The sequence below is a fragment of the Cajanus cajan genome, chromosome 5, assembly GCF_000230855.2.
Source record: "Cajanus cajan strain Asha chromosome 5, NIPB_CcT2T_4, whole genome shotgun sequence".
NCBI classification, from domain to species: Eukaryota; Viridiplantae; Streptophyta; class Magnoliopsida; order Fabales; family Fabaceae; genus Cajanus; species Cajanus cajan.
The window spans coordinates 23,513,308-23,526,533 of record NC_138521.1 but is presented as its reverse complement, the minus strand read 5'-3'; the positions used below and the strand labels follow the sequence as shown (position 1 = coordinate 23,526,533).

The 13,226-nt window shown below is 37.0% G+C and overlaps 1 protein-coding gene across 2 annotated transcripts; it reads right to left on the bottom strand.

Annotated features, from left to right (window-relative positions):
• Positions 1 to 1,166: 1,166 nt before the first annotated feature.
• LOC109792148 (U1 small nuclear ribonucleoprotein 70 kDa) lies at positions 1,167 to 8,430 on the bottom strand. Of its 2 annotated transcripts, none has more exons than XM_020351531.3 (10): positions 8,163 to 8,430; positions 7,873 to 7,987; positions 7,682 to 7,761; positions 6,056 to 6,131; positions 5,904 to 5,968; positions 5,756 to 5,818; positions 4,037 to 4,118; positions 3,790 to 3,952; positions 2,513 to 2,581; positions 1,167 to 2,274 (listed from the first exon to the last, which is right to left on the bottom strand). In XM_020351531.3, the coding sequence occupies exons 1-10, from the start codon at positions 8,262 to 8,264 to the stop codon at positions 1,611 to 1,613; spliced, it is 1,479 nt and encodes a 492-aa protein (XP_020207120.1). In that variant the 5' UTR covers positions 8,265 to 8,430; the 3' UTR covers positions 1,167 to 1,610. The 2 variants fall into 2 exon arrangements, with proteins under 2 accessions (XP_020207120.1, XP_029125909.1); XM_029270076.2 differs by having other exon boundaries at positions 7,873 to 8,071; positions 8,163 to 8,427.
• Between the last annotated feature and the right edge of the window lie 4,796 nt (positions 8,431 to 13,226).

Sequence of the window (13,226 nt, the reverse complement as noted above, 5' to 3'; positions counted from 1 at the left end):
CAGGGTTGAACCTATGAATACTCTCATAATCCGAAAGTATAAGACTATTCCTCTGAAAAAAATAGTTAAGAAACAACTCTTCTATCTATAAGTACCGCTACATTCACATTTTTACATATTATATATTTATAAGTAATTGGCCGGATTTCATATTATAAATATGGAGTTGGACGAGCAATGGAGCGAGGGATGTTATTCATTCATCATCAATTATGGTCAATCCAGCTGTTATCGGTGCTCCATTTCTTCCAATATTGCAGCGTTTTCTTTTCATCTCAAGCAAAGTCAAGAAAAATGAATAAAATGAAAATGATATTAATGGTCATTTGAAAAATTGTGAATAGCCACGAGATGGCAAGATAATCAACAATCGGGAGTAAGGACAATACCAAGTACTTTCACAGGGTCTAGAGCGAGGAACAAGCCAAAGCGCTCTACGAAGCTTCATAAAAGAAGTATTCAACAATTTGAAGCAACGTAGCGCGCAACTTAACGTTCAAGCATTCGTTCGTAGAGATAACAGTGCGTCCTTGCTAAACCACTATCACAGCAAAACTATGAAGCTTCATGGTAATTTCATTGGCTTTCGGCTTTTCGTTTATCGTTTACTAATAAACTCATTGCACAGCACCAACACAACACAGACAAAAAAATAGGCTTGCACTATACAGTACCACCCATCGCGTTCTCTTTCCTCTGATTGGGTGGGTGGGGAGGATCATTATTCTATAATGGCCTTTTCTTTCTACAGCTTTCTATAAATCCTGAAAACAAGTTGCAACATGAAATAACCAAAGTCAAGTTCCTTTAGCACTTACTTCCACAATTATTGAGCCCCTCCTATCACCGCAAATCATAAGCAAACTGCCCCCGCCGCTCCCCGCAAAACAAAATGCTTAGCCTATTAAAAAAAACTGTTCACACAACGTCATCAACCTGAAACTGGCATGCAAATCCCCAATCAAACCATACAATTCAGCATGTAATAAACTAAAATCTTCGGTAGTTATGAATGAAACCAACACAAGCAGGATTCGCAATTCGCAAGGCAAAATCTTGATAATTTGAGTTAACTTACCCAATTATTTTGCTTTCTCACTTTCTTGAATTGTGCTTTGATCGTGAACTTGCCCAAAGATTAAACAGACCGTAATAGTAACAATCAATAACTGGAAAACAATCCCTCACCATTCAACATCTAAGAAGCAAGAGTTTCGTGCACATATCAACAGACCAACCAAAACTTAAAATCCAGACTACTGTTCTCACAGAAACTGGAAAAAAAAATGTTACATGTGTTGAGAAAATAAAAGGAACAACAATCACCAATATTGGCAGTCCACGTCCAAATTGAGAAACTGAGAAAACCAAAGCTGCGGCAGTAAATCTTCCAACATCAAATATGGAAATCGACAATTACATATGGATAGCAGGTGCAGCAGCTGAGTTCTTTTGTTGTGCTTTGATCTCCATGCCTTAACCCATTAATAGCTATTAAGAATCAAGCCAGGCTTTATACCAACTGACAAGAATAATAGTAACCAAATAGTATACTGAAATGTAAAGCATGAATCTTATCAGTAAAGTTGAGAAGTGATATGTCCTTTTTCCTAGTAATCATACCCCCGGGAATGAGACCTCTCTGAGCGATGATATTGATGCTCTATATCACGACTTCTTTCCCTGTCCTGTGATTCAGATGTTGCCCGTTCAGTGTGGTAGTCATCTTCCATCCTCTCACGATCAGGATATTGATTGTAATGATCACCATGGTCATCTCCCTCATCATACTGCCCCCTTCCACGATGATGCTCATAGCGATCAGGATCATCGTCAGGATCTGCACGCTTATGTCCATATCCAGGTTGGTTGTACCAACCATGATCATCCTCAAGTTCATACTCACGCTCTCTTTCACCATGATGTTCCTTCTCATGTTTAGATTCAACATGATCATAATCATTCTCTCTATCACGCAAGTGTCCCCGGTCAGTTCCCCCAATTTCATAATCCCTATCTCTTTCATGATAACGACCGTGTTCGCGGTCTCGGTCACGATCTCGACCGCGATCACGATCACTTGTTCTGTCTCGATCACGACCCCGATCTCTCTCTTTTTCCCTTTCCCTATCTTTGTCCCTATTCCTGTCCCGGTCTCTATAGTGCCTATCCTCTCTATGATCACGATCCCTAGCCCTATCACTAGGGCGTTCAAGTGACCGCTCACGTTCTCTATCTCTGTCCTTACCTCTTTCCCGTGACTTTTCTCTGTCCCTAAAATGGTGTCAGACAAACAGAAGTCACAGTTAATTCCTCATAAAACATTGGATGAAATTATCTTGTTTCAAAATCCTCATTGTTGCAAGAATTAATTTACAGAAATTATAGCCCCCCCCCCCCCCCACACACACACAAACCTCTATTGCCAACAAATTATGGTATGATCATCAGTCATTTGTTTAGTACCAAAATCTACTAGTTAAAATTGAAGTGTAAACATTGAAATTCTTACCGATTAGCATGACGATCCTCCCGCACTCTAGGTTCTTCAGAATGAGAAGGTCCTGATTGCTGTTGCTCCCTGAACAAATTAAGTCATGTCAGAATTTCCCTTCAACAGTAAGTGGAAGCATCCGACACTATCCACAGGTGACAATATGTAAACATTGGTGCTCATAAGTCACAACAGTGTATTGCAAATTGAGATAACCTTTCAAATGGCAACAAGAAATGTTAAATGCAGGTAATCACTGACACAAACATGAACTTTATCTCTGAAAACAAGAACAACTACTTCACTAAAGGGTTGGCATATGGAGGTATGAATAGGTGTCAGATATCTCCAATAGCATAACATTTTGGATTTTGCCAAAGGTCCAATTTACATATACTATGACGTTGATAAAGGTTTAAAGAATTCCATAATACAGAAGAATCATAGAATCACCAGGTATACAAAGTGGGGATTTCATTATTGCAAATAACTCGATCAAATACAACACCTATAAATTTATACCCATCAAGATATTAAGCACCTCATACATATAGAATTTCATAACAATTAACATTTTCAATTCACTTTTGATTTTTTTTCTACACCACATACATATTATAGAATGTCATAACAATTAACATTTTGAGTTCACTTCTTTTCTACTACTACACTTGGTATTATCATTACTAGACCAGTTATTGACTTGTTCAAGGTACTAAGTTGGTAGGTTATTGATCAAATCAGTGAATCATTAATTGAACTGTAAGAACTGGCCTATATAACATAATATTTAAAAATAGTACATATATTATTTGGTTTTCTCTTTAAACAAAGAATTATGGTGGTTTAGTGGTAGATTACAGCACTCAACAACTTAAAGGTCATGTGTTTGAGATAAGTAACATGTGTGCTTCATCTTTTACGCTTTTTAAATTAGACATCATAAAGTAGCGCAGCAACTCTTCTAGGGTCCGTAAGTCCACACGGCACACATCCTTGAGCCTCGTGGGTTTACACAGCATGCATTGAGCCCCATGCCAAAGTAAAAATAACAGTGAAACTTTTATCTTCTTTGAAGCTGGGTCACAATGACCATCAGGTCACCCGTTTGCATCAAACCCAGCCAAGACAACCCTGTTTACACCAGTTCAAAGACATATCCAATCTAATACATGGCTCACACCGTTTAGGTGCCCAATCCAAGCCTAATCTGATAACACTAACTACACTATTTAGAAACACCAGTAAGATTAAAAGTATGAAGTACTATAAAAAACATCAATTACTCAATTTACCTCCCAGAATGTTTTTGATTAACTTCTTCACCCCCTACTCTTGTAGTACCAAGACCACCCCCAAGTCGACGTGGACGCCAATTTGGAACGGTCCTCCCACGTTCAACATCCACAAGCACCCTTCTACCCTCAATTTTCCTACCATCAGCTTGTTTATAAGCAGCTTCATAATTAACATAAAAAATGTGAGTAAAAAGTTAAATATTCCTATGTAATAACCAGTCAAACACATCAAACCGATATCAACCTTTCATGTCTCTTGTGTGCAGATATTCAATGAATGCATAACCCTTGGGCTTATTTGTCACAGTGTCAGTAATCAATCGAACCTAAATCATAAGAAAAAATGGAAAAAGACGATAGTCAAGAGAGAACATTCTGGTCTGGAGCACAAGAAGAAAATATAAGAGATGCTCTCACCTTGGAATCATTAAAATACAACCAAAATAAAATACTAATACTATAAACCTAAATGGCACGGCAGACAGGCACTATGCCTAATTAGCCGTGCTCACCTTTAAATCAAAAAGCTCCCATTGCGAGATGCATCACCACCGCCAATACTTGCAGAAAAACGGATGTATTTGGGCCCAATTAACCAGTAGTTGACTAATGTCCCCCCTTACCAGGGATATTTTTTTAAAATTGATAAAATGAAAAAACTACAGTAATATAAAAAAATACCATCACATCTTCTCAACAGCTGATTTGGTTTTGATAGCCTTTAAAGCCAAAAATAAAGTTTTAGCAACATCAAAGTAGGTTAACTAATAATTTAAACAAAAGAGGAAGAGATTGTAATACTCCCAACATATTTTACCCAGTGCAGGAAAAGAACAGAAGTTGTCAGTCTCCTTTTCTTGCTTGAAAACAAGGCGAAAGGCATAATTTTGCATCATTTCTCTGCCCAACTAAATAACCATGCAGCATTTGAATGGGAATCGGATTTGATCAAAAATTGAGAATCATTTACCGTTTGCAGACAAGATTATCAACCATTACCAGAAATGTGTATTGAGACGCTAAACTAACTGCTAAAACAATTCCTACCCCATGCCCCAAGATCTCCTATCCACATATAAACAGTGGGATGGAACTAAGTGGAAAATAACTAAAGAAACCAATATATAAAAAGACATCAACAACATATTGGAAGCACAAATGTAATTCTTTATAATTTCAAATCAACTAAAAAATTACAAATTAAATCAAGATGTGTAATTCATAACCCTGAAACTTTGGATAGTATTGGGAAAAACCCAAGTCCCACATCGACTAGAGATTAGGCAATTGAATAGTATATAAGTGGAAAGCAACCCTTACCTTACAAGCCGGTTTTGTAGGGTTGAGTTAGGCTTAATCCACTATTCTAACATGGTATCAGAGCCATTTAGATCCACTTTAAAAATGGGTCACCCACCATTGATGCATGCCTCACAGGCATGAGGGGGTGTATTGGGAAAAACCCAAGTCCCGCCAATCCTAGATCATTAAAAAAGGCCACCCACCATTTATCCACGTACCAAGCCCAATAGTGCTGGACGTGAGGGGGTGTATTGGGAAAAACCCAAGTCCCACATCGACTAGAGATTAGGCAATTGAATAGTATATAAGTGGAAAGCAACCCTTACCTTACAAGCCGGTTTTGTAGGGTTGAGTTAGGCTTAATCCACTATTCTAACAGATAGAATGGAGTAAAAATCATGTTAACTTCATGACAAGCTAGTTAATCATGAGTACCATTTAAATTACAAGAAGCAGGTTAATCATCAGCTAAAGATACGGTTCAAAATAATATTGTTACAATTATAATAAAATAAGATCTTTATTTTAAAATTATTGAATTTGAAAATACATTTTGAAGCTTAATAGCTTGTAAAGATGTTAAATATTAGTATAGGATATTAAGAACCTAAGATATACGATGCTCTTACCAAATCCCTTTGGGGATATTCAAAATACCTACCCTTTTGATTGCACCATATGACTCAAACTCCCTTTTGATTCTGCTCTCAGTGGACTCATAACTCTGTTAGAAGATAGCACCAATGAGATACAAGCAATAAGCCACTCGAAAGTGCCAAACAAATACTATATTGGACAATATAACTTACAAGTCTGGCTACAAACAATGTCTTGTATGGATCTCCTGATATATTTGGGTCATTGTGTGGATCATCTACATTGAAGCAGATGCACAGAAAAGCATTAAGAGAATGAAAATCCACAAAAGATAATAAAGTTACAATAATAAAGGAGTCATCACATTTTTCAAGCTCCTCGACAGCCTTCGCTGCTCCCTTCTCTAATCTTAGCTTGTGTATTCTTGCTCTTCTTTGCGACTGAGTTCAACAAAATGAATCAAATCAATCGACAATAAATACATATACTATTCACTTTGTGGGGCAATTGATCTGACATTAAACTGTTTTACAGCTTTTATTTGCTATATATTATCTCTATGAATAAAATAGATTTGGTAAGAACTTATATTTTTTTTTTTGACAAAATTCAGCAAGAGTTATGTCAGTCCACTTAACATTACAATAATCACTTGTCTAAATAAATTCAAAAACAAACTGAAAACTTGTAAACAATCAAGAGACAAGAGAAATTATATTTTTCAATTAATCTATTGCAGCAATCAACCTAGCTAATTGTTACTCATGACCACAGAAAACGATATATTGGAGCAAATTAGAACCATATGAAAGAGCAGATATGCAACGACAATTAGGTGCGTGTTTGGATGGACCTTTGCAAACTTTTGGATAATCTAAAATTTGTAGAATATATTATGCTTAAATGAGTTTGAAGTGAAGTGAATTATGTTTGAAAATGTCTATCTTAAAAGTTTGTAGAAAATCTTGGAACAAAATTCTCCACCCAGTGTAAAAGCTACCCAAGATTTGCTTAAAGCTCAATTGATTTTAGGGTTAAAATCTGTTTGAGACAAGATGAAACCATATGGATTTTAAATAGTGACACTATAGCAGTGTAGCGACCCTTGCCTGCTACCAGGGATGCTGTAGTAGAGCAATTGCGATACAGTATAGCAGACCAAATAATGGGCTGAATAGCAGCTATAGCAGCCGCTATATGGTGATTCTAAAAAAAAAAACCCTTTGAAAATGAGACATTAGGACTATTTTGGGATTTTAATTTATTTGATAAAAGCGAAAATGATAAAGACAACTTGGATTTAGAAGATGATGATGATTGATGATTCCTATCAAGGAAACTTGCATTTGACTTTTGTTGATATTTACTTGTATAATTTTTTAAGACTCCTATGATTTTTGAATGTTAAGTATGAATGTCATTAATTTTGAGTAATTCTTGTCATTTTTGAGATACATATATAGTACACAATACATTATATAAACTATATAAAAAATTTCAAAATAGCAGCTGTACCAATATACATATCTTGTTATAGCATTTTTGGTGCCGACTGCTACTCACCACTATTCAGGATTTAAAACATTGGCAACCATAAAATCAAACATCTTGAGACATGACTAAAATAAATGCACATTCAATGTTGCAAACATGGTTTAGAGCCATGCCAACATATAGCCAAACATATAACAATTTGCAAAATCTTATACCCCATGCAAAACCTGATTACAGAATTCGGCAATCATTACAAATGAATAGATTAGAACATTACTAACATCAGGCTTTTTCACCACATGAATACACTATTACCCGTGTATGTACGAAATTACCAATATTAATATCTAAATGAACTCTTGGTAAGGCAAATTAACACAACATTGAGAGACATGCCAGATGCAACAAACACGCAAAATCACGAAACTAAATCCAACACATTGTCATACCAAATAACTCTATCACACAATTAGACTCGAAAGAAAAAGAACATTACAAGAGTTTCAGTTTCCGGTACATGTGGAGCGTATTCGGGATCACCAGGCTCAGCAAATTTACTCACGAATTGCGCCATCCCTTCGAAAACAAAACATGCACATACACACAAACACTAACATATATTAACAATCATGTATTAATCAATAATCAACAATAATAAGAGCATAAAACCAATGCAAAATCACTTACCTGTAAGTGGTGGACATTTTCTTTTTTCCGGAGGAGGTTTATACTCCAAAGGAGGCCTTGGCTCAAAGAGCTTCAAAAGATTCGCGGTGAGACCAGTTGGGTGACTCTGTCCAATCTGCACTACATCATAAACAAAATCACTACCAATTCAATTTGTGTAGAATCCGTCACTGTCAAGGGCTTCGCGCGTAAACCCTAGCTATGGTGCAATAAACAAAATTTCGTTGGGATAAAGCATAATGAGGAAAGTGAATAATTGAAATTTGAAAGAGAGGGAAGTAACCACTAACCAGCTTGAGCTGAAGGACGTTGGCGCGGTTCTGGGCCTTGGTACGGGCCTGAACGGCGGCGTTTTGGTTGCGCATGAGAGGATCGTTGTTGAAGTCTCCCATGGCGAAGGTGTTATGAGATTTTGACACGAAAAGAAATGAATGGATGGATTCTGAAAAGGTTGAGAGATCCGATTAGTGTCCCAGGTAAAGGGCGCAACCGGCTTTCAATTGTCACCCCCAGCTATTTATAGGGAAAACATTTCCATCCACATGTGCATTCCCTCTTTCTGACACTCGGCGACGTTTAGGGTCAGTTGTTAGTTATATTAGTTTATATTTTATTTTGAGTTAATTATTTTTTTTCTCCAAATTTATTATATATAATTTATTTTGACTTCAATTTTTTTTCTCAGGTAAATATTTTTAATTTCTCATATTTAAAATTAATCTTTTTTTAATTGTGTAATTTTAAAAAAATTACTTTAATCCTTATACTCAATTTTTGTTAGAGAATATGTCAAATGTTATTACATGAAATCTATTTATTGGTATCTTTATTAGTTAGACAATCACATTAAATTTTGTTGATACTATATAATTTTCTCATTTTGATACTTTAAAATATGTTATTAATGATCTGGGAAGACTAAAACAACAATTTTAAAAATTATAGAACTAAAAATAATAATTTTAAATTTGAAAGACTAAAAACATATTTAAACTTAATTTTTTTCTCAAAATTTAAAACTTGTATTTTTAATTCTTAAAATATCAACAAAAAAACACAAGTTGGGGGACTAAAACTTATTTTTTTTAGTGCATGTAATGTAATTTTAAAAAAAATAGTGTTTTAGTTACTCTTTTGTGCTTCCTCATTATCACTGTGTAGGACTTCTACGGTGACTCAAATCTTCTATAGAGTAAGGTCATTGTTTGCTGCCTCTATGACTAATTAAAGATGGTTACATAAAAGATTATGTCAAGAGGAGAGATTGATGACGAGAAAAGGATAGGTCTCAAGAAAAACAAAAGGATAAAATTAGAGAACCAAGTATCAGTTGTAAAAAAGGAGAACAATTACTAATATTACAACTTATATTGACAAATTAAGAGAGGCTAAACTAATAATTTTTTTATATTTTGGAGACTAAAAACATAAATTTCAAATTTGAGGAATTAAAATAATGTTTAAAATTATAAGGACTAAAAATACATTTTAAATTAAAGGGACTAAAACACAAATTTTAAACTTGGATATATATAAAACATAAGATGAGAACCTTTCAATCTGAGATGCCTAAAATCATCTATAAACTATTATAGAAGTAGAAGTTAATGATGAAGTGGAGCAACTAGAAACAAGGAAAAGGCATGTGATCAAACACATGCAGGACATCTAAATAACATACTAACTTAATCTTTAGAGTCTTTTTTGTAGGTACACAACCTCTCCTTGTGGAATTTCAGAGGATATACAATTCATATACACATTGGAAGATCACAAATAAAGAGCTTGGAGAAGGAGATTAACGTAAAGTTGAAGTATCTCTTACTTTTGGTAAGAACATTTTGGCGCTCATCATGGGGTCGAAGTAAATTTTCCTTCGACCACAAATGGTCTCAACTTGAAGCCAATTATAAGACAAATCTAAACAAGAGAATTGTGGCACATTTACTATGGAGGATAATGCAGTTATATGTAGACTTATATATCAAATAGAATTTGATGCGACAACAAAATCATGAGGCCCTAAATGTAATGCAACGCTAACATGAAGTCGGTCTACAAGCCTTGTTTGCAAAAATGATAACATTATAGCCTACTTTCGACATCCTTGTCATGAATCTAGTCGTGTTAATACTCATGAAGTTGAGGAAGAACTGTAGACCCCTAAAATTGTCCGGGTCGGAAATAAAACTCGAAGACCCTCAAAGATCGAAGGAAAGTCAGCCAGAAGGACTCCTAGAAGACCATAGGATGGCTATCTGTAGGTTTAGAGGTCTTAGAGTAGCTTAAAATAAGGAAGTGGAGGGAATGAAGCCCAATACGGCCGTACTAAACTTAATACGGCCGTATTGAAGCTTCAATACGGCCGCAGTGAACTCAATACGGCGTATTGAAGTTTCTGAAACTTCAATACGGCCGTACTGAAATCAATACGGCCGTATTGAAGCTTCAATACAGCCGCAGTGAACTCAATACGGGCGTATTGAAATTTCTGAATTTCAATACGGCCGTATTGAACTAAATACGGCCGTATTGAAGTTCAAAAATTTCAATACGGCCGTATTGATTCCATAGCCCGTATTGCGCCTGTTCCCTATAAATATGGCGTCATTTTGACGTCATTAAACACTTTGGCACGCAGTTTTAACCCTCTCCTTGAGTATTCTGGGGTTTTTGAGCAGTGTTCTGCCCTAGAAATCACTCGGAGAGTTGATCCGACGAAGTTCTTGAGCCACGAGCCATTTTGCTTGAGGTTCGAACCTAGTCGAAGGGAAATCCTCCGGATTTCCATAGTTAAAATTTTATAGGAGGGAGCGAGCGGGCTTGTAGAGCGAGGGAAAGCCAAAAAGCTTCCCAGTTTTACTCGAAATATATAAAAGCACGCTTCAAAGGTTTCTTCTTAAGTCCTTCCTTTTACTGCTTTCTGTGTGCATATTTAAAATTGTCATCATGTAGATATTTAAAGTATAGTCGTTTATAATAAATAGGGGTAATTTAGTAATTTTACACTGTTATTTATAAAATAATCTGTCATAGGGAACCCGAAAGGGGCGTTGTGGGGTGCTAACACCTTCCCCGCACGTAACCGACTCCCTTACCCAACTCTGGTTGTATTGGCCAAAGTTGATTTATAAAATCAATTGCCTTATCCCTTTTTCCAATGTTTTGAGTAAAACATTGGTGGCGACTCCAAAGAACCCTCCTTTTGCGAAAACCACTAATTCATGGAGGGTCCCGCTTGGGATTAACATGGATTGGTGAATCATTTTAATAAAATTGCTCGTTTGACGAGGTCTCAGTTTGAGAATAAGTCATCCTAGCAATCCATATTTTAAACAAATAAAAGAGTCCAACCATCCTTCGCGAATGCCGAAAGCCCGTTTCGGGCCGGTGGCGACAGATGGCGACTCCGCTGGGGAAGCCTCGAGAGTCAGTCCCATTTAGTGACAGATTATTTTTAACAAATAATAGTTAAAATTACTTTATTACCCCTCACTTGTATGATAACATGTTTATCTATTTGGCTTTAATAACTGTTGTATTTTTAAAATTTACGCAATTGTTTGAAATAAAAACTGCACACAAACCTTTGCACACAACAGTTCCCTCTATACCCGGGGGCATGAGTGATTAACCATAGGGAGTGGATGTTAGTACGGCCGGTTGTCGAATGGGTCTATAGGTGCCCGTAGACCGTTGTCGGAAAACATCACTCAAGGTGATAACCATGAACTTGAGTCCGACGGTGCGTTGGAGCTTTCCATCGACCTACGATGAGAGGAATTGGGTCCCTATAATGGGGGCACCTTGGGGGCCTTGGACTGGTGAGAACAGTTAGAACCACCTTGAATATGCACCATTTCTGCAGGATACCCCTACCTCGTGATTCGCTCGTGACTGTTCGTGGATGAGTGAATTGTTTGTGCATTTTTATGTGACATTGTATGAGCATACATTGCACCTTTTAAACATACAACATTCCTTTTTAAAATAAAAATAAATAGGAATAAGAATCTTCCATTGCATGGTGTTAACATCTACCTTCATCACATTCATATAGGTAGTTTCCCTTTTCACCCAAAAAATACCAAAAAAAAAGGTTATTTATCCAAACCAAGCAATATCATGCATCATCTTAGGGACATCCTAAAAACATGATAATGCTTAGTTGAATAAACACAATGCATGCATATTCAACGTCATCATCTCATGTCATGCATTCTTATCAAAGATCATGGAGGGATCTAGGTTTGCATTTCATACATCCCTCCCAATAAATCATTAATAAACATAAATAAAAAGAAAGGATTAAATCGATGCGTATGTTCAAGATGGATCGCACGCCATTCGTTATTAAGTGTAAGCCAACAACCGCGCCAAGCGAACACACGTCAACTCCGTTGTTGGTAATCAAGACAGACAAAGGGGAAGGTCCGACACCGTTAAGGATCATCGCTCCAAGGCCTTTCCCCTACGAATCAAATAAGGCTGTGCCATGGATATACGACATCCATTCTTCTGCCGACAGTGATATCTCCAATATCGCTGGACTTGGGGGCATGACTAGGAGTGGCAGGATCTACACTCCCGAAGATCTTCATGATAAAGCTCCCAAGAATAAAGAAAAAGGAAAAGATAAAACCGAGGAAAAAGAATCCGAGGAGGAGACTGATGAGCTGTTAAAATTCATCAGACAGAGCGAGTACTCCATTGTGGATCAACTTCACAAGACACCTGCGAAGATCACTTTGTTGTCGTTGATCCTAAGCTCCGAACCGCATCGGCAAGCTCTGTTGAAAGTCTTGAACGAGGCGTATGTATCACACACCATATCCCAAGACAAATTTGAGGGGATTGTTAGTCACATCACGGCTAATGATCACCTCACCTTCACAGATGAAGAGATCCCCACCGAGGGACCGCACCATAACAAGCCCTTGCACATCTCTGTAAAGTGCAAGGAGTATCACATCGCGAAGGTCTTGGTGGATAATGGATCTTCCTTGAACGTGATGCCAAAAAGAACGTTCGATCAGATGGCAATCAAGGGAGTCCAAATGCGCCCAAGCAACATGATCGTTCGAGCTTTCGACGGCTCTAAAAAAGAAGTGGTGGGAGAAGTCAGTCTTCCAATCCAAATCGGACCCACTATCTTTAACGTCGAATTTCAAATAATGGACATTACTCCTGCATACAGCTGTCTCCTCGGCCGACCTTGGATTCATGATGCGAAAGTTGTACCCTCTACGCTCCACCAGAAAGTCAAGTTCATCGTGGGTGACAAACTGGTGACCGTGCAAGCTGAAGATGACATACTCATCAGTAAGCCATCCAACATACCTTATGTGGATGCA

Bases quoted from the DNA above. Each gene is read 5' to 3' on its own strand.
- LOC109792148 (XM_020351531.3), bottom strand. From the start codon at position 8,264: ATGGGAGACTTCAACAACGATCCTCTCATGCGCAACCAAAACGCCGCC. The intron at 7,988-8,162 runs GTTAGTGGTTAC...GATGTAGTGCAG, and splicing joins ACGTCCTTCAGCTCAAGCTG to ATTGGACAGAGTCACCCAAC. The intron at 2,582-3,789 runs GTAAATTGAGTA...TAATTTGTTCAG, and splicing joins AATCAAAAACATTCTGGGAG to GGAGCAACAGCAATCAGGAC.